The 26,308-nt window shown below is 38.3% G+C and overlaps 1 protein-coding gene across 13 annotated transcripts in view; it reads right to left on the bottom strand.

Annotated features, from left to right (window-relative positions):
- IRAG2 (inositol 1,4,5-triphosphate receptor associated 2) overlaps positions 1-26,308 on the bottom strand; it is a 110,032-nt gene that overhangs the window by 31,249 nt on the left and 52,475 nt on the right. For all 13 annotated transcript variants that reach the window (XM_055572106.1, XM_055572154.1, XM_055572088.1 and 10 more), the window contains 7 exons: positions 23,987-24,101; positions 23,394-23,556; positions 16,063-16,124; positions 14,884-14,964; positions 13,874-13,970; positions 11,814-11,961; positions 10,974-11,055 (listed from right to left, as the gene is read on the bottom strand). In XM_055572106.1, the coding sequence (XP_055428081.1) occupies positions 10,974-11,055; positions 11,814-11,961; positions 13,874-13,970; positions 14,884-14,964; positions 16,063-16,124; positions 23,394-23,556; positions 23,987-24,101 (748 nt within the window). The remainder of the gene's footprint in view (positions 1-10,973; positions 11,056-11,813; positions 11,962-13,873; positions 13,971-14,883; positions 14,965-16,062; positions 16,125-23,393; positions 23,557-23,986; positions 24,102-26,308) is intronic.

Raw genomic sequence — 26,308 nt, 5'->3', positions numbered from 1 at the left:
CAAATAAGAATTTAATAAATTAAAACTGAAATCACTTGGACATATCCAAAATCTGCACAGATAATGCAAAAATAAAGATATTTAAATTTCCATAATCAAACATAGAACTTCTCATTAGGTGTCATAACATATAATAGGTTTCAATAGAGGCCTGCTGTATATCATATACCATATTGAGAATCTATCCAAGAAAAGATTGACTTCACAGAAAGGTAAAGGTTTAGCAAGAGTTTGCTGAATATATAGTTATCCAGTACAAAAAACAATAGCTTACATCTGTACAGCATACTACAATTTATTAATCCCTTTTATATACCGTCTCAATTCACTCCACAACCTTATGCAATAGATTTTAATGAGAAAAAAATTTTTTACTTACTTCAGATGAGGAAAGTAAAGCCAATTAATAAAGTAATTTCCCAGGAGCATTCAGAATGGTAGTGCCAGCCTCTAAACTGTCTGAACAGTCAGACTAAATATAGTGTCCTCTTCATTGTAAACAGAACTGTCTCTGAAACACCCTAAGGCTATTGGAGAGGCAGAGACTTTCCATCGATTATCTTTGACTGATAAATGACTTGAATATAAACTTTCAAAATGTTCACCTCAAATGTTAAGAAAACTCCACAATCAAACCTGCACAGTAAGAATTTATACCTAACCCCCTGACACTGGGAAAGACTGAAGGCAGGAGGAGAAGGGGGTGACAGAGGATGAGATGGTTGAATCACATCACTGACTCAATGGACATGAGTTTGGGCAAACTCTGGGAGATAGTGAAGGACAGGGAGGCCTGGTGTGCTGCAGTCCATGGGGTCGCAAAGAGTGGGACACAATTTAGTGACTGAACAATAACAACAACAACTTGTATATGTAAATGTTAGGCAATCTTCTCTTTTATCTCATTTTGTCCCTGCTTTAAGCGTCTTTGTGTCAGACTATATGTGACTGAAGTCCCTTGTGGCACCAGTTTAATTCAACAACTTTCAACAAAGGCCTAGTTTGTGCCAGAAACAGCCTTGCGTTGTTTCTGGCACAAAACTGAAAGCCTGAAAGAGACCAGAAACACAGTCCTTGTCCCAGAGGAACTCATAAGCCAGTCAAAAAGACAAATATGCAAAACAAATACTTCATAAATTATAAGCAGCGTTGCATAGAGGAATGCACAGAACAGAGTAGAAAAATATGTGCATTAAATTTTGAAGAGAAATTACATCTTATATGTCATTGGTAGCTAAATAATATTGGCTCTGTCCTTGAGATATTTAAATATATTGTACTAGTAATTATTATATGCTTATTTAACTATCTACAAATATATATGTAAAAAAATGAAGCTGTAAAATAGTAAAAAATTAAACATTCTTCATTTTCATTGAGTATCCTCCATAAAAATCAATGAGCATTGAGTCCTTAATAATAACAATAATAATAAATCAGGCCCATTTAACACTTCATAACATAGAAATCTATTATTATATGTGACTTGAAATAGCACTTATTACTGTGTTATAAATAATAATAATATATGCAATAATTATACTGCACTAACTAAAAACCTAAGTTTGTCAGGAAAAATTCCTTTTTATACCAATCAGACATGAAATCTTATATTTGAATTTAAGAGGTGTGAAAGAGAATGCAGCTATTTTCTATTGAATTAAACTGATTTCCAATATTAAAGGAAAGAGAAAACATTATTTCTATAAATTTTTTTCTAAAAATTCTAATTATTTAAAATCAAAATAATAAGTACAGAAAAAATACATTATATTAAAAATGAGTCCCATCTGTCATAATGCTCTGTGTAAAGCCCTTCTTTCATCCTAATTTTTATACATGAAACTGGTAAACATAAAATATTTATTGATTAAGTAACAATTCTGTGATTTTGGATAAACATTATGTATTTAGTAGCCATACATTACTGCATTGTTCTGTTGAAAAGATATTGGATATTACTGGATATTAGTCCCAATTCATGAATCATTATACATCTCACTGATCAAAAAAACAACCTAATACACAACATACCTCAATCCTAGATTTTCATATATTCAGCTAACATTTTTTCCTCCTTAGAAGAAGAGCCAGATAAAAGAAGGAGATTTTTATTTTTCCAAATTTAGAGTTATAGTTCATGAAAGTTGGAGATATAGCCCCTCAGGGTGTCTGTGTGTGTGAAATGGGGGATGAAAAATAACTCAACAAACACTTTCTACAATTATGGTCTTTTCTTCCAGTTTCAGAAGGCGCCCCTATTCAAACCAGTTTCCTCAGCCCACAGGAGAACCTAACACACACAACAACTGCAGGATCTAGACAGATTATAAAAAAAGATAATTTACTGGATATATCTTAAAATCAAGGAAAATCAAGAAACTGACTAAATGCAAGAAAGAGAAAGTTCAGAAGAGAGAGACTTACTTACAGCACAAGATTGGCTCACATCAATGAGTCTAACACATGCTGACAGCCTAGAGCAGGAAGCATGTTCTTCCTGTTCAAGCCATTCAAATAGGAACCTGCATAACATTTACATGAGAATCTGTGGTGCAGCCCATTTGCTTTTGACAGTAAAAGTCTAATGTAGGGTAAGGGTGGGGTAGCCAACGTACTTACGGAACAAAGCGAGATAGTCTCCTACGGGCTGGGTCAGCAAATGCAAGACACACACACACTCACCCCCTCTCACTTCAGCTTTCTCACATACATACAGCAGCATTATTTTAATACCCAATTAGAAAATATGAAGAAATAGCTTCTAAGATATTGAAAGTAAAGTGAAAGTGTTAGTTGCTCAATCATGTCTGGCTCTTTGCCACCCCATGGACTGTGGCCCACCAGGCTCCTCTGTCCATGGAATTCTCCAGGAAAGAATACCGGAGAGGCTAGCCATTCCCTTCTCCAGAGATCTTCCCAACCCAGGGATCAAACTCCAGTCTCCTTCATTGCAGACAGGTTCTTTACCATTGGAGCCACCAGGGAAGCACCATCAGTATCAGTAAGGGCAATTAATAGGCCTAGATAATCTTCCAGGGTTACTCTTCTAGATGAAATGCTATTTTACCCATAGATTTTTATGATCAAAAACCCTTCCACGAAGAAACATTCATGTTACCAAGGTAACTTTCACTTTTAGATCCATTTTAGACAATTGACACTACTCAAGTAAATATGCTTTTCTGAGGAAAAAAAAAAAAAAACAAAACTGAACAAAGGGAGTCTGTATAGACTTATTTCATTCTAACTTAAAAAAAAAGCCCTTGACTTGGAGTCAAAGTTTCAATCTTCTAGAAAGAAAAGAATGTAAAATTGAATGTCAAAAGATTATAACTGCTGTAACCTAAATAAAACTAAATGCCTTCACAAGTTTTTTTTTTCCCCCGCAGTTTCTAACTCAAAGGACACCACACCTTGAGACCTACAGGACACACCCACCACTTCGAGGTTCATCTGTAATATAGTTATCAGCCAACTTCTACATGTTCCAATTTTGCAACTGGCAATGTTATTTATTCTCCAAGGTTATTAAAGCTGCACCCACACACAGCTTGAGAGAACAGGACAGACAATGGCCAGAAAATCTGAGATATTTTTAAATGGATTCTGTACTTTGCCTCATAAATCACCCTTTTCTAGTGATAGTACATCTGAGGCAAAAACATGTAATTACATGAAGGAAACCTCAAAGGGATAGCAAAGCACTTAATATTTACAGTATACTTTTTTGTGTGTGTAACAGTCAAATGGAAAACAAAAATTCATCTTCATATCCTTTAACCTATATTCTCTGAGCTTCATGCTATTGATAATCTTGATTTTGGGTGATAGCTGCTATTTCCCAAGTGTTTACTATGAACCATGTACTTTAATATGTTATAAAGAGTCTTGTTGAGGTAAAATCTAAGATTCAGGTAGGTAGAGGGGAGAATCAGTTTCATTTCATGGTGCTAAGTCTCTTCAGTCATGTTTGACTCTTTTCGACCCCATGGACTGTAGTAGCCCACCAGTTTCCTCTGTCCATGGGATTCTCCAGGCAAGAATACTAAAGTGAGTTACCATGCCTCCTCCAGGGGATCTTCCCAACCCAGGGATCGAACCCTCATCTCTTACATCTCCTGCATTGATGGACTGGTTTTTTACCACTGGCACCACCTGGGAAGCTCCCCCCAAATTTTTCTGGTCATAACTACATGGCATGCAGGATCTTAGTTTCCTGACCAGGGATTGAACCTGCAACCCCCTGAAGTAGTAAGGTGGAGTCTTAACCACTGGACCACCAGGGATGTCCCAGGATTTTCATGAAGCATCTTAATTCTTGGAGTGCTGGGGGACACACACAGGTACCTAATCATGAATGCAGTTTTGCAAAGGCCCAGAAATCCTTTGGTTGCTATTCAGACTCAGTGGTGGGAACAGTGAATAAGGAAAGAAAGAAAGATTATAAGGAGAGACAACCTAGGCCTGAGAGAAATAGAAATTGCCAGGAGTGAGGAAGAATGGAGAAAGTTGGACCAAATAAACTGCTAGATCTAGCTACGGAAAAGAGCAGCAAGAATCAACTCAGTGGGAGACTGTACTATCATGCAGCACTGCTGGATTATCCATTTGTCTTGAAAAGCAGAGGATAATTTCGATGACTAAGTCACAAGCAGTCCCCCCGACACTACAGTAGGATCCTTAAAGTGCTGGAACAAGAAGGGAGAGACTTCTCCCCACTGAGCAGGGTAGGAGATTACCAGAAGTCCAGACACAGTGTTCTGAGGACGTCAGCAGTGGAGCAGGCAGGGCCTGTGGCCAGTGGAGACAGCAAACAGAAAGGACTGCAGGGATGGGAGTGGTGAAACCACCTGCCTTCTCCAACAATCTCTCAGGAGGTGAAGGACCTGGGACCCACCAGTTGGTGAGGTCAGAAGGACATTGGGATATACTGGTAGGCATCAGTATGAAAGGGTTAGTTGCTCAGTCGTGTACGACTCTTTGCGACCCCTTGGACTGTAGCCTGCCAGGCTCCTCGGTCCATGGAGTTCTCCAGGCAAGAATACTGGAGTGGGTTGTCATTTCCTTCTCCAGGAGATCATCCTGACCCAGGGATCAAACCCGGGTCTCTTGTATTGCAGGCAGATTCTTTACTGTTTGAGCCACCAGGGAAGCCCAGGCATCAACATAGGTTCTTGAAAAAACAAATGTTCTTTTGTTTCATGTTGACCTCATGAAACAAAAAGAGCTTCCTATTCATCAGCAAGTGAGGAGACAGAGCACTGAGATTTGTCTTTTCTCTAAATATGAACAGTCTGTTTCTCTAAACAAACCTGGTTTGTTTCCATGGACTGGTTAGACCAGAACTTAACAGTTGTAGATATATATAGTCATGTGTATATGCATAATATATGTATATGTATGTGCAGATATATATGTGTGTGTATAGGCGTAATATATGTATGCGTATGTATTTGAATTCTCAGAAGAACTCTGCAAAATAATATCTCTGTTTCACAAGGGACACAAGCAAACTGAAAGATGTTGAGCCACTTGTCCAAGGTCACACAGATAATAAGTAACAGAGCCAGTTTAAAACTACACCTGCTTAATTCCAAAGCCTATGCTATGTGGCTAAAAATTCTAGTCACTATTGGGGAATATTTCAAATAAATACAAAAGTAGACAGAACAGAACAACCACCCTTGTGTACCTATTTTGCAGATTCAACAATTATCAACCTGTGGCCCATCTTGTTTCATCGACACTGTCACTCACTAAAACTACCCTGGCATTGTTTTGAAGTATGACTCAGGTACTGTAAAAATTTCTCTCATAAATATTTTAGTCTGAGTCTCTAAAAGACAAGGACTGGAAATAATTTATTTCTTTTTTTTCCCTATTTAAAATATTCCAAATAAATAGATTTCATTGAGTCAGTAAAATAGCTCTGTTCTTCCCAAGAATGCCCCAAACTGGACCCCAAATTATTTTACTAAGAGATATTCTTATTGAGATGTTAATCTTGCTAGAGTCCTCTGCTCACCCCAAAATCCTCCTGTGAATACTGATGCTCATTCTTATCTCATGCTGTGCTTTCTGCAAAAGAGGCTAGAATATAGCTTTATCTCATGCTGTGCTTTCTGCAAAAGAGGCTAGAATATAGCTATCTCTATGAATACAGGAGAGGAATAAAAAATAGTTCTCAGGAACACCAGTCAGAAAGCAATAGGGCAAGACTGTCAGTTCAACAAGTTCATGGGTGCTCACTCTCAACATTTTAAATAGACCCTATAGGGGATACAAAAATAAAGAAGTAAACAGGCATTCACCAAATATTAATAGGATAGCTACCATATACCAAATCTATTCAGGATGCTAGGTGGACATTGGTTAATGACCAAAGGCATTCTACACCAAGCTAATAACCTGATATAGGAAAATACATAAGAAAACAAAGAACTACAGTGTAACCAAAAATATAGACAAAAGATACACAGTTACTGGGTCTAAAAGAAAAGGGTGAACTTATTTTTTCCCAAGTGGCAAGTTGAGAAATGAAGAAACTGAGGTCTGAATGACAAGACTTTTCCACAATTGCAGAGAGGGAGAACCAGGGAAAACCCTCATCTCTCAACTTCTAATTCATACTGATTTCGATCTCAAGAAGGACTAAAGAGGTCTTCCTTGGGCAGTCCAGTGCAGGGTGTTGAAGAGCTAAGATCCCACATGCCTCAGGACCAAACAAAACAAAACAAAACAAAAAACCCAAAACATAAAACAGAAGCAATACTGTGACAAAATAACAAAATTCAATAAAGACTTTAAAATTTTTCCACATTAAAAAAATCTTTAAAAAAAAAAGAAGAAGATAAAGGACTAGAGATGCTTGACTGCAAATATTTCTATCACAAGAAAAGTTTTTGGAATGGGCCTTGACAGTCACATGGAATTTGATAAATGGAGAACTGTAAGTGTTTGGGGCAGAGAAAACAGCATAAACAACTTTGTGTGATATATTCCGACAATGCAGACCACATGGCTTGGCTGACATTTAGGGACAACTATAAGGCAGGGATGAGGAAAGGGTGGAAAAGTAAGACTGCAGCCAGATTAGAGAAAAGCTTGAATACCAGGGCAAGTTGCTTGTTATGAAGGCCCTCAAGAGTGATGAAATTCTGAAAGTTTGAAGCTGACGAGTTAAGGAAACACAACGATCTATGGGTCACTGGGATAAACATGGATTATATGCTTTGTAATTTTAATCTCATATTTAATTTTAATTCTTATTAATGAGAATGCTTTGACAAGCACTGTCTAAGGAGAGCACTGTATTTGTTTAAGAGATGGGTGTGGGAGGGCATGGCAGGGTAGGGGGTGGGGATGTGCTCAGGGGACAGGCATGAGGGAGTGCACAGGCTGCAAGGATTCTTCAGTGAAGCAGACGGAAAGGGAATGGTGGAAACAGTTGAGAATAGCCGCAGAGTGCACCAGACAGACTAGTTCCTGGGGCCCGTGGAAGAAACGGCTTAGAGGCAGCAGAGAAACCTTCAGGGAATCTCTACATTTCCCCAGCAGCATCTGACCTGTGACCTCTGTTAGCTCCTATTTCTTCATGGGTGTCAAGACAAAATAACTGGGACTTCCCTGCTAGTCCTGTGGTTAAGAATCTGCTTCCCAATGCAGGGGATGCAGGTTCCATCCCTGGTCAGGGAGCTAAGATCCCATCTGCCACAGGGCAACTAAGCCCACCTACTGCAATTTCTGAGCCTGCGTGCCACAATCAGAGAGAAGCCCCCTTGCCGCAATGAAAGATCCCACATAACACAACTAACACCCGATGGTAAATAAATAAAGAAAAAGACAAGACAACTTGGTCACATATTCTAATAAGAATGGATTAGGAGCTCCTTTTTGATACATAAGGAAGCACATTTGTTTCTCAGCCAAAAAACTACTTTCAAGGTAACTGTGAGTAATTATGATGATTGAAATGTCTAAATTCAATGTTGTATAAGAGGAGTTGTAAGAAGCGGTTAATCTTTGAAGCTTGACAGACCTGAATTTGCAGCCCAGGTTTGCTAGTTGAGTGATCCTGGTTAAGTTATTTAACCTCTCTGAATTTCAGTTGCCTTGATGGCAGAAGCAGAGAATACCATTCAAAGTTGTAGACAAAATATAGAAATGCTTTCCTACAGTTGTGTACCTGGTACACAACTAATGTTGGTTCCTTCCGTCTTCTTGGTGAAATCAATACCAGATAAAAGGGAAATTACTAATAACCAGACATCCTGTACGCTTCCAAGTTCAACTTCCTTTATTAAAACTTTACAAGAACTGCTAAGTAATAGCAAAACAGATTCATTTCCTTTTTCTTTCCTTCTCTTAACTACTCAATAGGATGGGGTACTAAGGGACAGAAAAATGTCAGATACACACACTTGCTGCTGCTGCTGCTAAGTCGCTCAGTCGTGTCCGACTCTGTGCGACCCCAGAGACGGCAGCCCACCAGGCTCTGCCATCCCTGGGATTCTCCAGGCAAGAACACTGGAGTGGGTTGCCATTTCCTTCTCCAATGCATGAAAGTGAAAAGTGAAGGTGAAGTCGCTCAGTCGTGTCCAACTCTTAGCGACCCCATGGACTGCAGCCACTTAAGAGGGAGAATAAGAACCACTCGTATGACTCAATTAAAAAACAAACTCATTTTTTTTAATGGGCAAAAAAAAAGATCTGTTGACATATCTCTAAAGAAAATATACATATGGCCAATGAGTACATGAAAAGATGTTCAACATCATTTGTCATTAAGGAGATGCATATGAAAATCACAATCAGATACCACTTTGCATCCACTGATACCTATAATTAAAAAGATAGACAAAAAAAATAGATACATGTATGTGTATAACTGAATCACTTTGCTGTACACGTGAAACTAACAGGTTTTAAATCAACTACTTTGTAGTATAAAATAAAAACATTTTCTAAGTAAACTAAGAAAAAAGGATAGACAAAGGTTGATGAGAATATAGAGACATTGAAATCTTCATACACTATTGGTGAGAATGTAAAATGGTATAGCTGCTTTGGAAATCTGCTTTACACTTCCTCAAAGTGTTAAACATAGAGTGACCATGTGCTGTGCTTAGTCTCTCAGTCGTGTCCGACTCTTTGTGATCCCAGGGACTGTAGCCTGCCAGGCACCTCTGTCCATGGGGGTTCTCCAGGTAAGAATATTGGAGTGTGTTGCCATGCCCTCCTCCAGGGGATCTTCCTAACCCGGGGATCAAAGCCAGGTCTCCCACGTTGCAGGCAGATTCTCTACTGTCTGAGCCACCAGGGAAGCCCATGTGGTGCAATAATTCCACTTGTAGATATATGGGGTACCCCAGGTGGCACAGTGGTAAAGAATCTGCCTGCCAATGCAGGAGATGCAAGAAACACAGGTTGAATCCCTGGATTGGGAAGATCCCCCAGAGTAGGAATGGCAACTCACTCCAGTATTCTCGCCTGGAAAATTTCATGGACGGAGGAGCCTGGTAGACTACAGTCCATGGGGTCACAAAGAGTCGGACATGACTGAGCACACACACCACAGCAGATGTATACTCAAAAGAACTGAAAACATATATTTACACAAAATGTTTTACATCAACATTCATAGTGATGTTGTTCATGATAGAAAGTAGAAATAACTCAAGCTCTTATCAATGGTGAATACATAAACAACACATAGCATATTCATACAGTGAAATATGTGGTCATAAAAAGGAAGTATTGATAACACACTACCACATGGATGAGCCTTAAAAACATTATACTAAGTGAAAGAAGCTAGTCATAAGAAGTCATGTATTGTATTATTCCGTTCATATGAGATAGCCAGAACAGGAAAATCTATAGAGGCAGAAAGTAGATTAGTGGCTGCCGAGAGTGGGGCGGAGTGGGAGTCGGGGTAGGGGTCAGAGATAGGAATAGACTCCTAATAGTCATGCTTCTAGGAGCATCAAAATGTTCAAAAGTTGATTGTGGTGATGGTTACACAACTCTGAATATTTTTAAGAACATTTAATGGAACAATTTTAATTGATGAACTGTTTGATATGAGAAATATATCACAATAAATCTTAAAAAAAAAGTAGAGTGATGGATTTTCAGATTCTGAAACAGAACAGTCTATTCCATTTGGTTGAGAAGATCATGTTCCCTCAGGCTCAGATTGGAGAAAGGTACTTCAGACACATCTCCATGACCTGGGGTATTTGCCTGAGTGCCCTCAGTGACTTGGGGATTCCCTGGTGACAGATGGTAAAGAATCTGCCTACAAATGCATAAGACCCAGGTTCGAGGCTGGGAAAAACCGCTGGAGAAGGAAATGGCTATCACTCCAGTATTCTTGCCTGGAAAATCCCATGGACAGAGGAACTTAGCAGGCTACAGTCCACGGGGTCACAAAGAATCGGACATCACTGAGTTACTCTCATGTTCACTTTTTTACTTCGTCAGCTACTTAGTATTCTCTTCTTGGATACAGAAGAAGTACTACGAACCCCTAACTGAGGCAGTGATTGCTCCTTGGGCATTGCCTTACTTTGTACAACAAAGTACACCACCTCAAAGATTATCTGGCCTTGACCTCAATTCTCAGAGAGTCAGTGAGACCTGAGACTTCTAGCAGTTAATAGAGAATTTAAGTCCCGAACTCCACCTCTCAAACAAAAAGTTCATCACACTTCATGAAAATATCCTTTTGTTTATATTTGCTTGAGTTTATACTATAGAAGAGGGTAGAAAGCTCCCCATATGGCATCAAAGGTAGACAGACATTTCTCATGCATCTGAATTTTGTGATATAAGACTTGTACTTGAAAGAGTTTATAATACTTACAAGAGTCTATAATACTTAAAAAAAAAAAAAAAGAATACCCATGGAAGAGCATCAGGATATGGGAGAGCTAAAAAATGAAGCTAAAATATAGTCCAGTACTCACTTCCATACTTAGGTCATTATTCATCCTGATGCAACCTGAAAGATCTGTTCCTGGGTGGGGACCAGCTGAAGGGCCAGGGCACCTGACAACACAAAGTAAAGTTCCTTACTACAAGTGGAAAAATTGCAAATTTTAGCAGATACTAATCTATCATGTAGTTTTCCTTCCCCACCCCAATTTTACCAAATATCTAATTAAGTTCATGCCTTCAGTAAGACATGATGAAAGAGAGCTCCAAGTTTTATCAGAGAGTGGTTATAACCATAGAGAATCCAGCCCCAAATGAAAATGAAGTATTTGCAATTCAAAGTCTTGCTTCCTGACCCCTTGGTACAGATAGGAAGTTTCAGTGGAGTGGACAGTGCTCACAGATTCCACTGACTTTTCTGAACTTTTCCTAAGGAAGATCAATCTGTGTACTTAGAAAGTTGAGTAAATTCAGAGGAGCTTTGGGTGCGGGAAGAGGGGCACAGGGGTAGATTCTCAAAGACTTGTTTGCCTGGAGTGTGAAGGAATAGAATTATGATCAAAACCTAGCAGATTAAGTTAACTTAGCAGTACATGATATATTCCTAAAAGCTGGGAAACATTTTAAACAGCCTAATTCATCCTTTGTACTTTTAGGATGGATATTATGAAATTCAAAAGAGCTATGGAGTGAACTATCTTTGTTTTAAATTATCGATTTTCAGAAAGTTAGGCAAGTTACACAATAAAAATTCCATGATAAAGGTGTTACAATCTGAGGATATGAAAATCTAACTGATTAAAAGAGTAGGCAATGGAAAGAGGCCACCCCCCCCAAAAGCAGAATAAGTACAGTCTGTCCTTTTAGCTTACCTGTGTCTTTCAGTCACAGCCAAAGCACCATCCTCTATTTCTTCATATCTGGGCCTTTCATGTGAAGCATGGATTAGGTTGGCCACACATGAGAAAGGTGTCAATGCTAGTCTTGGAATTGCTGTAAAACTATCCAGATGCAAGGCATCTGCATTAGAAGAGAAAAAAATAAAAATAGAAATTAATGGTTCAAATGCAGATGCCACAAAATTCAAAATCTTTGGAGGAACTCTCCAAAAATTCCCTCTTTGGAGATGAGACCATTTCTGAGACAGCAAAAATCAATTCAGTTTTATTAATATTTTAACATAATCCCCCATCCCCTAAGTTTTCATGCCTTTCTTTTTTCAAGGAGGAGTGAGGGTGGAGGAGGGGAAACAGAAACCCTTGCCTAGTAAGCAACTAGAGGTTTCAACAACAACTTGCTGTCACAAGCAAAATCCAGCCAGCCACCTGCTTTTGTAAATAAAGTTTTATTGGGACATAGCCACACCCATTCTTCTGGCATTATCCAAGGTTGCTTGTGTGCTACAACAGCAAAGCTGAGTAGTTGTTGCAGAAACCATATAGCAAAACCTCAAATATTTACTATCTGGCTCTTTACAGAAACAGTTTACCAACTGCTGAAGAGAAAATAGTTCGACATTGTCTTTGTTTTTGTTGTTCAGCCGCTAAGTCGTGTCCGACTCTTAGAGACCACATGGACTGCAGCACAGCAGATTTCCCTGTCCATTAAAGAGTGCAGGAAATAGGATGACAATTTTTTCTGGGTGTGGAAACTGTCTTGTTATGTTTTTCTGAGTACAAGCAGCAGCAGAATTTAATAGAAAAAACATAGACTTTAGAATCAATCACAATTTTCTATTCAAAGCCTGACTCTGCCATATACAGTTTTGCGATCTCAGATAAATAACTAACCCACTCTGAGCCCCAGTTTACTTACACATGAAGTGCCACATGACCTGAGGCAAGCTCCTAACTCAATGTTTCCGTTTCCTTATTTCTAAAATGGCAATTACATTAGCATCTACCTCACAGGGATATAGTGAGGATTAAAGGAATTAAGAGGTATGTTCAGAGCAGAGACCTGTGCCTGGCACATAGGGGGCTCTCCTTCAGTGCCCTTGTGATGATCACTGAGTTCCTGTGGGTAACATCATCCCTAGAAAGCAAGTGCTCATCTATTGTCCTACATGAACTGGTCACTCGTTAGCTGCGGTGGCAGTTTTCCCTTTTCTAGTTGAAATGATCCACAAATGATCACTCTACTTACTTTCTATTTCTTCTTAAAGTTATTTTATCATCCCATTTCTTTTATCCTTTCAGAACCAACCATTAACTTTTACTTTCAAAGCACATCTATGTTTTGATGAGAGATGCCCCAGTTTTGAGCATCTCCTAAGATAAGGTTCATTCTCCTTAGCCTGGCATTGACGTGAACCTGCTCCAAACTTACATTCTGCTGTACCCTGACCCAAGTCCTCTTATTTCCAAAGTGACTTGTCCAGCTTGAACTCTCCTCTTACAGCTTTGCATTCTTCTTTCCCCCCCATTCATGTTATTTTCTCCATTGGAATACTTTTTCCCATGCTTTTTGCTCTTCCAAATGCAACTTGTCTTTTGGTGCCCAGTTAAACACTCGTTTCTTCTGCAGAGCCTTCTCTGACCCCACGTCTTACTTCCCTTCATAATCTGTGAGCTATTTTAGGGATTACTCTTTATTATATTAATATATAATACAGTGCCTTACACAGAGTAGGTGCTCAAATATAAGTTGACTGACCGAATTCAGGGATAAACATATAAGCTTTCAACAACCGTTGCTATACATTGTTGTTGTTGTTGTTTAGTCACTAAGTCATGGCCAACTCTCTGAGACCCCACGGACTGTAGCCCACCAGGCTCCTCTGTCCATGAACTTTCCCAGGCAAGAATACTGGAGTGGGTTGCCATTCCCTTTTCCAGGCGGTCTTCCCAATAACTGATCATTTTCCCTTTCCGAAAAAGCCCCACCTCCATCGGTGTCTAACAGGGTATAGGAGAGGGCCATCCACGCTTACCCAGAAGAGGTGTGTACCAGCATGTGTGTTTGAAGGCCAAGGGTAGCTGATGTATTCTTGCTTCTGGACCACTATATCTTTTATGGCAATGCGGCTTCTGAACAGAAATCAAGTACTATTAGCTTTCCAAAGGGCTGAACATATTTCATAATCTACTCTTCTCATCTCCAGAATCAGAAAGAATATCATTGTCCTCCCACAAGAGAGATCAAGAAGAAAATAAATGACACCAAAGTAACAAAGCTTTCATGCTCTGAATTGAGATATATACCTTATGAGTAAGATGTAATACTTATTAAAAATTACTCTTCAATAATTTAATAGAATGGTAACACCAATTCCCAATAATAAACACTTTCATATAAACAAAGGTGTTGGGGAAAGAAATATGAGGGGCAAGTTTGGTTATATAATTCTTCTTTATGATACTATAATCAAAAAGTTTTAAATAGTACCATTTCCTAGGGCCTATCAGAATTGTGTGTGTGCACATAATAAATAAAAAAAAAAAATAGGGCTTCCCTGGTGGTCTAGTGGTTAAGACTCCGACTGCTAAAGCAGGAGAGAGAGGTTCGATTCCTGATCTGGGAAGATCCCATGTGCAACAGAGCAACTCAGCCCATGCACCACAACTACTGAGTCAGCACTCCAGCTTTGGAGCCACGCTACTGAGGACCTTGCACCTAGAGCCTGAAGGGAGCCACAGGGGAAGCCACCACAGTGAGAAGCCTGTACACCTCAACGAAGAGTAGCGCCTGCTCCCCTGCTCACCGCAACCAGAGAAAGCCCACACACAGCAATGAAGACCCAGCACAGCCAAAAATAAATAACAAGTGAACCTTAAATAAAAAGTAAAATCAGGCATTCAAGCCTTAAAAAAGAAAAGAACATAGGTATCTTGCTTCACCTGATAATCTCTCAAGAAAATTAGTATAGAGGTCTAACTTACCAATACTTGCACAGTAAGTTCACAATTGGCACTTAAATAGTTTCAAAAAGCTGAAACTTACCAGCTGTTCCTGGAGAAATTGATGAATTCTTTCTGTGCAGGACAAGGGATCACAGTGAGGAAATTCCTCATCTAAACAGCTCTGTCATGAGAAAATGGTAGAGTATATTCAAAAATAGGATGATAGAAGAGTCACAGATACAAAACACATTAAAGATGTGATGTTAACTGAGGGGGAGAAAAGAGAGTAGTTATTTATCTTGTATTTTACATTAAGGGAACAAGTTTATAATGGTAAGCTTCTCATTGCGTTTTCCCCGTTACTTATTCTAGGAATGAAATTCAAGGATCAGTAACAGGAAACTCAATGGCTTTGTCATTGAATCTTCAGGCAGAGGCCAGAGAAGCTTGTTGGAGACATAACTCAGAGTAGTGAAAACGGTGTCTGTGAAAATTTTACAGCAATAAAACTGTGACTTTCCTCAAAGATATAGATACATATCTATCAGTTACATTATAATAGAAAACTGGTGTTCTTGAGATGATTAAAGCACATTTAGATATGGAGATTTTTCCTGTTCAACTTATTGTAAGGGGCTTCTTAGGCATTCTGCCTAGCTTAATCTCTGACATGAATTGTTTTTCTGTTTAAACAGATGTTCCTGCATTATGCCCTGGGAACAGATACATGCAAATGTCACCCTTCTCTCTTCCCTCCTCCAGCCCCTTCCCTCCAGTGCCAATCTTACTGTTCCTTATGTTCTTCATTTATGAACAGAAAGGAGGAATTCACCAAGTGTCATAAGGGAAAGAAACACATTTAACTCCACCATGGATATCCTGAGATATCCAGACAGAAAGGAGTTGAGAGCTTGGTTCAAACAGGAAAGAAAAGAGACAACAACCACCAAAGCCTACTCAAGTCTCAGAAGGGAGGTGACTAAGCTTAGAAAACTGGCCCTTCGCTAATAGATACAGTAAATTCTGAGGTGCTTCCTCTCTAAAAGATGTTATTAGGAACTACTCACTGGTGAGTGTTCTCTCCTGTTTTGTGAAATGCTTTCAAAAACGCACGAGAGGACAAAGTTCACCAGAGCATCTTTTTCTAAGTCAGTTATTTAACTTTATGACTAAAATTATTATATATTATAACTTAGCTTCAAAATCTTACACCAACTGGACAACTTTCCCACAGTAAACACGTATCACAGGGGTTTGGGTCTTTCTGTTTGTTTTTTACCTGAAACAGCAAGCCATGAAGTTGTCCTTTAATTAACTTCTTTCTTAGTGGCTGAATTGTTGCTATAAAGAGAATGTATAACCAGCTTAATATGACAATTTGCAAACTGCCCCCCTTTATGCATTTCATAAATTAAATCTGGGGCCTGAGGAAAGGAGAGAGAAAACAATGGCTTTTGAGAAAGATGTTCTCAACTCAAGACTCATCAAACTGGGAAAGCAGAAGAACAAAACAGGTGGGAGCAACTAAACTATTATTGCCCTTGAGTATTTAAAATTAACCTTGATCAATGCAAGTGAATTATCTTCTAGAAGTGAGTCACCGAATTATTCATGTTAAAAAGGGAATACACCTCAAAGGTTACTCCATCCAACCTCCTACCCATGGGGAAATTGTCTCTTTAATAAGCCTCTGCTCAAGCTACAAGGAAAGGAAGCCCTGGAAACAGAGCCCCAGAGCCCCAGAATCCTACAAGTAGGTGTGATGCCACTGATGTCCAGAGAACTGAAGTGCGTAACTGGCTATTCGTGGAGCTAAGATTGGACTCACAGGACAGTTCTCCACTCACTATCCTCTTTTGTGAAATTAAAAATATTTGTCTCTCTACTTAACTGAAAATTTGCTTCCCAGCAACTTCCAAATTCTCATCTCTGAAATAATCAAAGTGAGAAAAACACCTATTTAACTTTTAAGTTAAATAGTAACTAACATATTTCTTATTTGACAATCCATACCCTTTGAAAAGTAGCCAAGAACCAGAAAATAGGCTGAAATCATTGGAACAACCAAAATAGATGTTGATATCCGTGCCCTTTATTCACGTGGCAAGTCCTATACTTCACTCAGATAGTGGGCTCAGAATTTATACATAATTCTCACAAGCTTGACTGTTTTCTCAGCCCACAGATGATTAAAAACAAAAATTAAATGAGGGTAGGAAGCTCTGCTAGATGGAGGCATATTAATAGCTGCCACTTAAAAAAAAGTCACTAAGAGCCAGGAAAATTAACAGCAGATACTCTGGTGTCCAAAACACACAGAAATCTGGTGTTTCTTATTTTAAAGACCAACAGTTTTACATCTCAGTAGCCTGAAGAAATTCTGAGCCATAGAAAATAATGCTAATACATGTGAAAAGTACAAAATCTAATTATAAACATTTTCCAGGGAAAGAAGCTTGAAAACCTCCAATTTGTGGAAAATTACCAATGTAAAATTTATTTTATATGAATTTTTTTTTGTAAAACTAACATTTTTCAACTAAGCTTGACAGTGTTTATGAGGCCCACAAGGAGGAGAATATATTTTAAACCTATTTTAACATATTTAAGTAATTTTAAAGAATTAAATTCTGAATACTTAGAACTCAAGTATAGATTCAATTTTTTAAAATTCCCTGTGTTTACTATATTAAGGAATAAGGCTCTGTTCTCCTAATCAGTTTTCCAAAGTTAGGCAGTTTTCCGAAGGCTCTGTTCTCTTAACCAGTTTCCAACATTATACTTCTGAAGCTGTATATCTCAATACACTGTCTTTGAATTTCTAAATAAGTTTGTGTTTCAGAAGAAATAACGAGTTAGTATAGGACTGTCTAAATTGCCCATCTGCTTCCCCATCAGGCAGTCTTGGGTTTTAGAAATAGTCAATCTCAAAACATTCAAGCTGTAAACCTCATTTCAACAGATGTTTTGTGCAATGGGTAGCGACAATTTTCATATGTTTCATAAGGCAAAACAAGCTGGCTTATGACCTTAATTTGCATGAATCTTTGCATTCTTCTTTATGTGTTTGGAGTTGAACCTGCCATGTCTCCAGGACATTTGGGTTTTACATGGAAGCAAGTAAAACAATGGCCACTGTATTCCCTGCTGTTGCCATCTGTGATGTAGGATGAGACCAGTTGTCTTGGATACATTCAGCCTTTGAAGGAAGCTGAAATAAAACAACTTTCTAAATGATTATGCACTAAGACACTGCAATTGATTGGCTGCTGAAAATCAAGACCATGATATTGAGCCATAATAATGCTAGCCATCAGCAAGTGTTGACATTTTGGACTATGGACTTCATAGCATTTCTGAATGTTCTATTAAATTGTGCATTAAAAATATTAAAGTTCTTTGAAAACCACAGACTAGAAGAAAATAATTCACAACACATATATCTGTCAAAGTTCTTGTATTCAAAATATATAAAGAAAAGAAATTCTACAACTCCATAACAAAAGGACAAGGGACTTAACTTGAAAAAGGGCAAAAGATTTAAGTAGCTCACAAAGAAGAAATACAACACTGGCCAGTCAATCCAACAAATTAAAATCAGATACCTGGAACTCCTATACACTGCTGGAAGGAGCATGAAATGCTCCAAGCACTATGAAAACTGTTTGTACTTTCTTAAGATGTTAAAGTTACAGCTGTTCCTAGATAGTTATCCTAGGTTAAAAAAAAAAAAACCACAGGTCCACACACAGACCCAAAACTGGAAATAATTTAGATGTCCAATAATAGGAGAAAAGATAATCATATTGTGCAATGTTCTTACAAAACAATGTAACTCAACCATGAAAAGGCATCCCATTGATAAACACATTGAAGGGAAGACAGACAGAAGCACACAAAAGTTTATACTACACAACTCAATTCTAGAACAGCCTAAATTCTAGAACTCATCTAGAACCCACTGATGATAGACATCAGATCACTGGTTCCTCCTGGTGGTTGGGAAGGTAGAAGTGGAAGTAACACAAAGGAAGTTTCTGGGGTTATTGAAGTTCTGTGTTTCCATGTGCACTTGTCAAACTGGTTCCACAGCACACTTAAGATCTGAACGTTTCATGATATACTAATTACTCAGCAATAACTAAGAATTTAAAAACTACAACAAGGCTTCCCTAGTGGTCCAGTGGTTAAGAATCTGCCTGCCAATGCAGGAGACACAAGTTGGATCCGGGGTCTGGAGACAACCCACATACCACAGAGCCACTAAGCCCATGGGCCACAACTACTAAGCTTGGGCTTTAGAGCCCATGCTCTGCAAAAAAGAGAAGCCACCACAATGAGAAGCCTGTGCCCCACAACTAGAGAGCAGTCTCCCTGCTCATCACAACCAGAGAAAGCCCTCATGCTGTAAGCAAGACCCAGTGCAGGCAAAAACAAATAAAATTTAAAAATAAATAAAAACTACAACAAGAACAAAAATAATGGAGCTTATGAGATAAATAGGGCTAGGAAGAGACCACTAAAAATGTATATGCAACATTGTAACCCAAGCATTATCGAACACAATTGTCATTAGTACCAGGGAAGATAACTTAGATCACTGAGACATAGGACTTAAAATGGCTAAAGGCTGACTCCAGAATCCTAGAATGCACAAAAACAATGGAGTGGAAACGCTGGTGACACTTTAAGTGGCACAGAGCTGGTGGCGTGCTGAGAAAATGCCCATGAAAGCGGAACTTGGAGACTGTGGGGCTGCTGAAACAAACGCAGGCGGGAATAGTCTGCCACAGAGCAGAGCTCGGCTGGGGCTGGGACGGCACGCCTCTGCAAGGGAGGCCCAGGTGCAGACACCTGTTTTTAATTTTCTTAAAATAAAGCTGAAAGCGTCCTGCTGCCTGTCAGCAGCCAAGCTGAGGGTTTTTTCCTTTGCTGCTGAAGGTTATAGTTCTGTTCCTACCAATCCAGATTCTATGCCCAGGTAAACTGAATGAAACGTCCATATTGTTCTCACATGTCTTCACCCATTTGTCAATTGTGAATGAGGTAGTTTACATATAGAAACATACTCCTGCAGAAGAGACCTTACCCAATATGGCCATACTCACTAGCTACTGTTATGCTTTTGTTACAGCATTTATAAATTAAGAAATCTGGCATTTTCTGGAAGAAGATACTGAGGTTCAGAGAGGTAGAGAGTTGCCCAAATTCATGAAGGTCTTTTGTAGACTTAGAATCAGAACATAGGTTTGTTTAACTTCAAATCCTATGCTCTTTATCCGACTCTGTGCGACCCCATAGACGGCAGCCCACCAGGCTCCGCCGTCCCTGGGATTCTCCAGGCAAGAACACTGGAGTGGGTTGCCATTTCCTTCTCCAATGCATGAAAGTGAAAAGCGAAAGTGAAGTCGCTCAGTCGAGTCCAACTCTTAGTGACCCCATGGACTGCAGCCCACCAGGCTCCTCCGTCCATGGGATTTGCACACGACTGAAGTGACTTAGCAGCAGCATGATCTTTATCACTGCAATACTTTCTCCTGGATTATTTCATCCATTCATACATTTTACCTCTGGGATAATAGAGGCCCGCATCCCATCAGAACTGTCCAGCAAGCCATGTTTTAATTTTGTTATCTCCTTGGTCCTCATCCCAACACCTATCTTTGAGTATCTCCATCACCTAAATTCCCCTTCCAGTCTCATTTCACTCTTGTTTTAATTGCTCAGTACACAACCACATTCAACCTCAAAGCTGTAAGACTGTTATCTGCCCCATACATCATGCCTTCCATGCTAAGTATAGAAGCTGGAAGAGAATTTCCAGTGAGCTCATCTAGGTGACAGCCTACTCCAAAGTTCATGTCAGATTCTATGTTCAAACACAGAATTATAATATACAGGAGCTTCTCAGGCTCTTTTCCCAAAGAAATATTTATGCCTTCTAAAGGAATTATTTATGATTTCACTCACTGTCTACTGTATGAGCAACTCTCCGAAGATTTTATGTAGATGGGATAAAAAAATGGATGAATAATAAAGGGATGATAGCTTGGATTAGATCATTTAGTCTCTGTTGCCTGCACATCAGATTCACCCTAATATGCTGTATGCATACTCCAGATCTAAGAAGCTTTATTTACTTCATTTTCAAAGCAAACATTCATTTATACATCCAGTATTGCCCTTGTTAATAAGATACTTAAGAGATACATACAATGAAGCAGAAGAAAGGATGCATGCTACTATTCAAGACATTTAATAATTCTAATGGCATATTTCAGGAGGGCAAGTGTGTATACTAATTACCTCATAAATCAGTCCAGTCCTGGTGGCAATTGAAAACTTGAACAATTTTCTCAGTCAACAGTAAATTCAGGGCATCTCATCAAATGTCATAAACAACTTCCTACTTCCAATTTGAGAACACTGTCATTAACCTAAAATTTTGGACTAAACAACTGCATCCCCACACAATTTGCTAATGAATCTTTCTTAGGTACAAGCAGAGAGCAACTGCCATGACATTTAATGAATTCATAAAGCTAACCAGACAGTTTCACAAGAACAAAATGTATTTAAATAGTTTTGTTTTCTGACTCAGAATTCAAATGTCTGAGTCAGAATTCAGACAGTATGTGGTAGTAGTGGTCATGGTGGAATGTGTGAGGATGCGTTTGTGTGATAACTGTCCTAGCTCATTGACATCTGTTCACAGTCTATCTGGAAAATCTTCTCTACAGACTTCTTGAAAATATGTGCTACCCAAATTTCCCTCTTCTTGCAAAGGTTTATTTTTCAGGGTATTATTAGAAAGATCTTCATAAGCAAAAGGTCATCAGAGTAAAATTTTGATAGGCCTGCCTTCTTAGGGGAACAAAAAATACTAGCAAGTGAAGGAGCTGATACAACAATGCTGTATCATATGCAGTGAGCAATTCAAGACAGAAAGGAAGCATTCATCCTACTTTATCCAGCCAGACAAAAATACATGCATCTCACTCAGGGTAGCTTTCATATTCTGTTTTAAATGATATTTGGACCAATTATCCCCTGAGTATACACTGGGAAGACAAGAGCAAGTTCGTAATATTAAGAATGTATATTTTGGAATAAGTTGTAAAACTTGGCCTTTCCAAGAAGGCACTACAGACCAATAGAGGAGGGGATATATGTTTCATTTTACAAAACTGTGAGGTATAATGGTGATTTAACCAAGGATAAATATAACTGGATCAAAAGATTAGACCTCAAAGCACAGCATCTAAAGCAAACACACTATAAACCAACTTTGGAATGCCTTAATGAAGGCACATTCATGTCTCAAAACGAACAACTCTAATCACAAGGGGACCTTTTCCAATGCCCTCTGAGCAATACAAAAAATAACATATAGATTACATAACTTAAAGCATGCTTTACATTGTCTGACAGTGAAGCAGAGTAAAATGATACTTAGAGTTACTGAAAATGAGCAAGTGCTACAAGGCTTAGAAATAATAATAATGAAGTGTTGAACAACCATTGCTATTTTAGAACTAGCCAATTCCTTTAAATGCTTAAACAGCTTTCTCAGATAACAGCAGAAAGGGTACAATAAATCCAAAATAAACAGAAGTCTGAAAATTTCCATGCTTATAGTTAGTTATGACCCAAATCAGTAACCTTCTATAAAGGGAACCTTTATACAGCTAGAACAAGAAGCTGGTTGAACAAAAGCATTTGTCTGATAAATGGTTATATATATATATATATGCTTTACTTTTATTGAACTATATTTCTAGAATAAAATAAGCTTAAAAATAATCTGACATCTGTCATTTGACAACTGTCTTCTCACCCAAATCCTGAGTAAACATTTTTCCACTTTTAGGTAATACAGAAAAATTACAATATTCTAATTTTTAAAGCTATATATATATATATATATATATATATATATATATATAAAGAACGCCTTAACATTTTTAAAGACTTTTCACACGTATATAATATTTTGATACACATTGAATTCATAAGTATTTTTGTTCAATCCTAAAATAATTGCTTTTAAGAAAATAGAAAAAAATAGAGAGGAAAAAAACAGAGAGGCAGGCCTTTTCTACCATGTGATGGGTACAAACCAGCTAATAAAATCAGAGCAGAATATGTAAACAATTTGCAAGTTCAACTATCTCAGGCATACAAGATTTTTTTCCATGTTTACATTTACAGATATTGAGAAGTTTTAATTTTTTATTTTTAATTAGAGGGTAACTGCTTTATAATGTTGTGTCAGTTTCTGCCATACAACAATCTGAATCGGCTATATGTATACATACGTCCCCTCCCTCTTGAACCTCCCTCCTACTTGTTTAATTTTTAAAGAAATAACAGTCATGGAAAAATCTAGCTTGTCATAAACAACAAAAAGGGCAAGTTAATGGTTAAATTCTTCCTCTTAGCCACTAGGCAGACCTCTGTGAATGCCCATAACTCTGCCTTCTAGAGCCATTTCAGCACCGTGAGTTCAGTAATAATACAGTAGCTGGAATCAAGACAAATGGCTGTAGCCCTTTTGCCCCTCACCTCTGAGTGGAATAAATTCGAACACAACAAATATTGGCTACTCACTTTTTGGTTTTCTTGTCTTCTGCCCAAGTGTCTGGCAAGTGTTCACTATCTCGGTATTTATAGTCTGGAGATTTCGTTGATCTGAAATTGCTTCTTCTAATTTATGCAGTGAAGGCTTCGCTTCTTCCCCGGCAGTGTGGGCTGCCCCATCTCCATCCTCCACCTGGATACCGACAGTTAACGCTGGATTTTAGCAGGGTGGCCGGGAAAGAAAGCAACTGAATGCTCACTCTGATTATGCACACGAAACTGAAAATGTGCTTTTCTTCTCAGGGAAGCGATAAGCCTCCACTGAACTTCTGCAATTCTGTGTTTGCATGCGCTTCGTATGCCTGAGCTATTTCTACAGTGGCAAAAGTCCTGATATGTCAAGTTGCCTCTTTCTGCAAAGTTGCCTCTTTCATCAGCAGGCTGTTGACACCGCCTCTTACAACTCCCCCTTGACTTCCTCCGCTCACTGCTAGTCGAGAGGGACTGAACTTCGCAGTTCCTCTTTGTTTTTTTGCTTCCTCCTCCATTTTTACTTCAGGGTTTTAAGGACATCTGAGGAGACTTCCTGTGCCTGTAATGTAGTCAGTCAAAGGCCACCCTACCTGCTTCTCTGCCTCCTCCAACCACTGGCTGGCTTCTTGGACCTGCTTCCTGAAGATGGCTTCCTGCTTGACAGTAACTTCTTGCAATTGTGTGATTGTTTCTAGTTGTTTCTGCCTGGAGTTAAAAAAAAAGTGCCAACCACAAGCTGTCAGTGACATTTCAACCAAGAGTTAACCCTCAGAAGTTATGATAAGTTCAAACTTAATACAGTTCTTCAGAGATGAGAGGGGAAAGTGAAAGTATTAACATACAGATAAATGCTTCACAAATATAGAAATTTAATTAGAGCAATTATATTGCTCACTTAGTCTAATAACCTCACTTTACAGATAAAAAACAGTTTCCTATTCTACATTGGAATATTCAGCTCCCCACAAGCTACATTCATAGTTCTTAGCTACACGGGCACCACAATGAGATCACTGTGACAGGTGCAATATTTGCGTATCACATCGAGCATTTTCAAAAAAAAAAAAAAAGAAGGGAAAAGAAAAAAGAGGGAACAAAAGAAATAAGCACTTTGCTTCATGACATTAGCCTTTCTCCTTAAGAATTGTCAATCATGGTATAATACATGCCACACACAGGAAGGGCTGTTCCCAAGAATAGATAAAAGTGAGCAGTTAGTCTTTCCACTACAGTCTTCTCTTTTCTAAAGTCTCTCCCCTCCCCTTTCTTCTTCACTCCAAATCTCTTAGTGTTGTAATGTTATTTCTCTTTTGGATCCAATCCTAAACCTCAAAATATATACAAATGTATCTGTTAGCTAATGAGATTATTTAAACCATGGTATGTACTAATACATCAATGACTGTCTGGAAGCAACTTGACCTAAATAAGGACCTTAGCTCAATGGAATGATAATCCTTCAGGAGTGTCAAAACAGTGAGGAAGACACGGTCAGGTTTAGGTTTTTTGCGAGCCTCTCAAATGTTCATACATAGTCAGAATCCCATCGTGCATTGGCATAAATCCAGCCTTGATTACAAGAAGGACCATATGAGAGACAAAAATGGTCTCAGAGAATGCTTTACCATTGTGGTAAGCCAGCAAACAAAACTGTAACCAAAAATAAAAACTACCAAACACTCATTCTATTCAGCATTGTTCAATAGCATGTAGTCAGTTTTTTCTTTTTGTTTAAATTGTGGTAAGAACATTTCAACTGAGATCTACCCTATATACCTTAAAGTGTACAATACAGTGTTGTTAATTATAGGCACAATGATGTACCAAAGATCTCTGGAACTTATTCATCTTACACAACTGATACTATATCTATTGAATTACACCCACCCATTTCCCCTCCCCAAGCCCCTAGAAACCACCATTCTACTCTGCTTCTACAGGTCTGACTATTTTATACACTTCATACAAATGGAATCCTGTAGTATTTGTCCTTCTGTGACTGGTTTATTTCACTTATAGTATCTTTAAGATTTATGGCAAATTTCCTTCTTTTCTCAAAAAGCTTTCAAAAACTTTTTTTTAAGGTAAATAATATTTCATTGTATGTATATATCATATTTTCTTCATTTATTCATCCTAGATGAACATTTAGATTGCTTCCAAATCTTGGCTATTAAGACTAATGCTGCAATGATTATGAGTGTGCAAATATCTTTTCAAGATTTTGGATTTGAATCCTTTTGGATATATACCCAGAAGTGGGACTGCTAGATCATATGGTAATTCTATTTTTAAGTTTTTTGAGAACCTCCAAACTATTTTCCATAGCAGTTGCACCATTTTAAATTCTTACCAACAGTATGCAAGGGTTTCAATTTCCCTATACACTTACAAACACTTGGTATCTTTGGGGATTTTTTTTTTTTTAATATAATAGCGTTCCGAACAGGTGTGATTCATTCATCATTGTGAATGACTCATTGTGGTTTTTATTTGCATTTCCCTGATGACTAATGATGTTGAACATCTTTTCATGTACTTGTTGGTCAATTTTATATCTTTTTTGGTAAAAAGGTCTATTCACTTCTTTTGCCCATTTTTAAATTGGGTGTTTCTTGTTACTGAGTTGTAGAAGTTCCTTCCATATTTTGAATATTGACCCCTTTTCAAATAATTGCTCTGCAAATATTTTCTCTCATTCAATAGGTTACCTTTTCACTCTGTTATATCCTCAGATGTGTGGAAGCTTTTTAGTCCAATGTAGACTCACTTGCATATTTTTTCTTTTGTTGCTTATGCCTTTCATATCCAAAAAAGTATTGCCAAGAACAATGTCATGAAGGTTTTCCCCCAAGTTTTTTTCTAGAAGTTTTATAATTTTAAGCTACGTTTAACTTTTCAATCCATTTTGA

This window comes from Bubalus kerabau, chromosome 1, assembly GCF_029407905.1.
Source record: "Bubalus kerabau isolate K-KA32 ecotype Philippines breed swamp buffalo chromosome 1, PCC_UOA_SB_1v2, whole genome shotgun sequence".
In the NCBI taxonomy this organism is placed as follows: domain Eukaryota; kingdom Metazoa; phylum Chordata; class Mammalia; order Artiodactyla; family Bovidae; genus Bubalus; species Bubalus kerabau.
The sequence above is the reverse complement of the archived record's forward strand: the minus strand, read 5'-3'. Positions and strand labels throughout refer to the sequence as shown.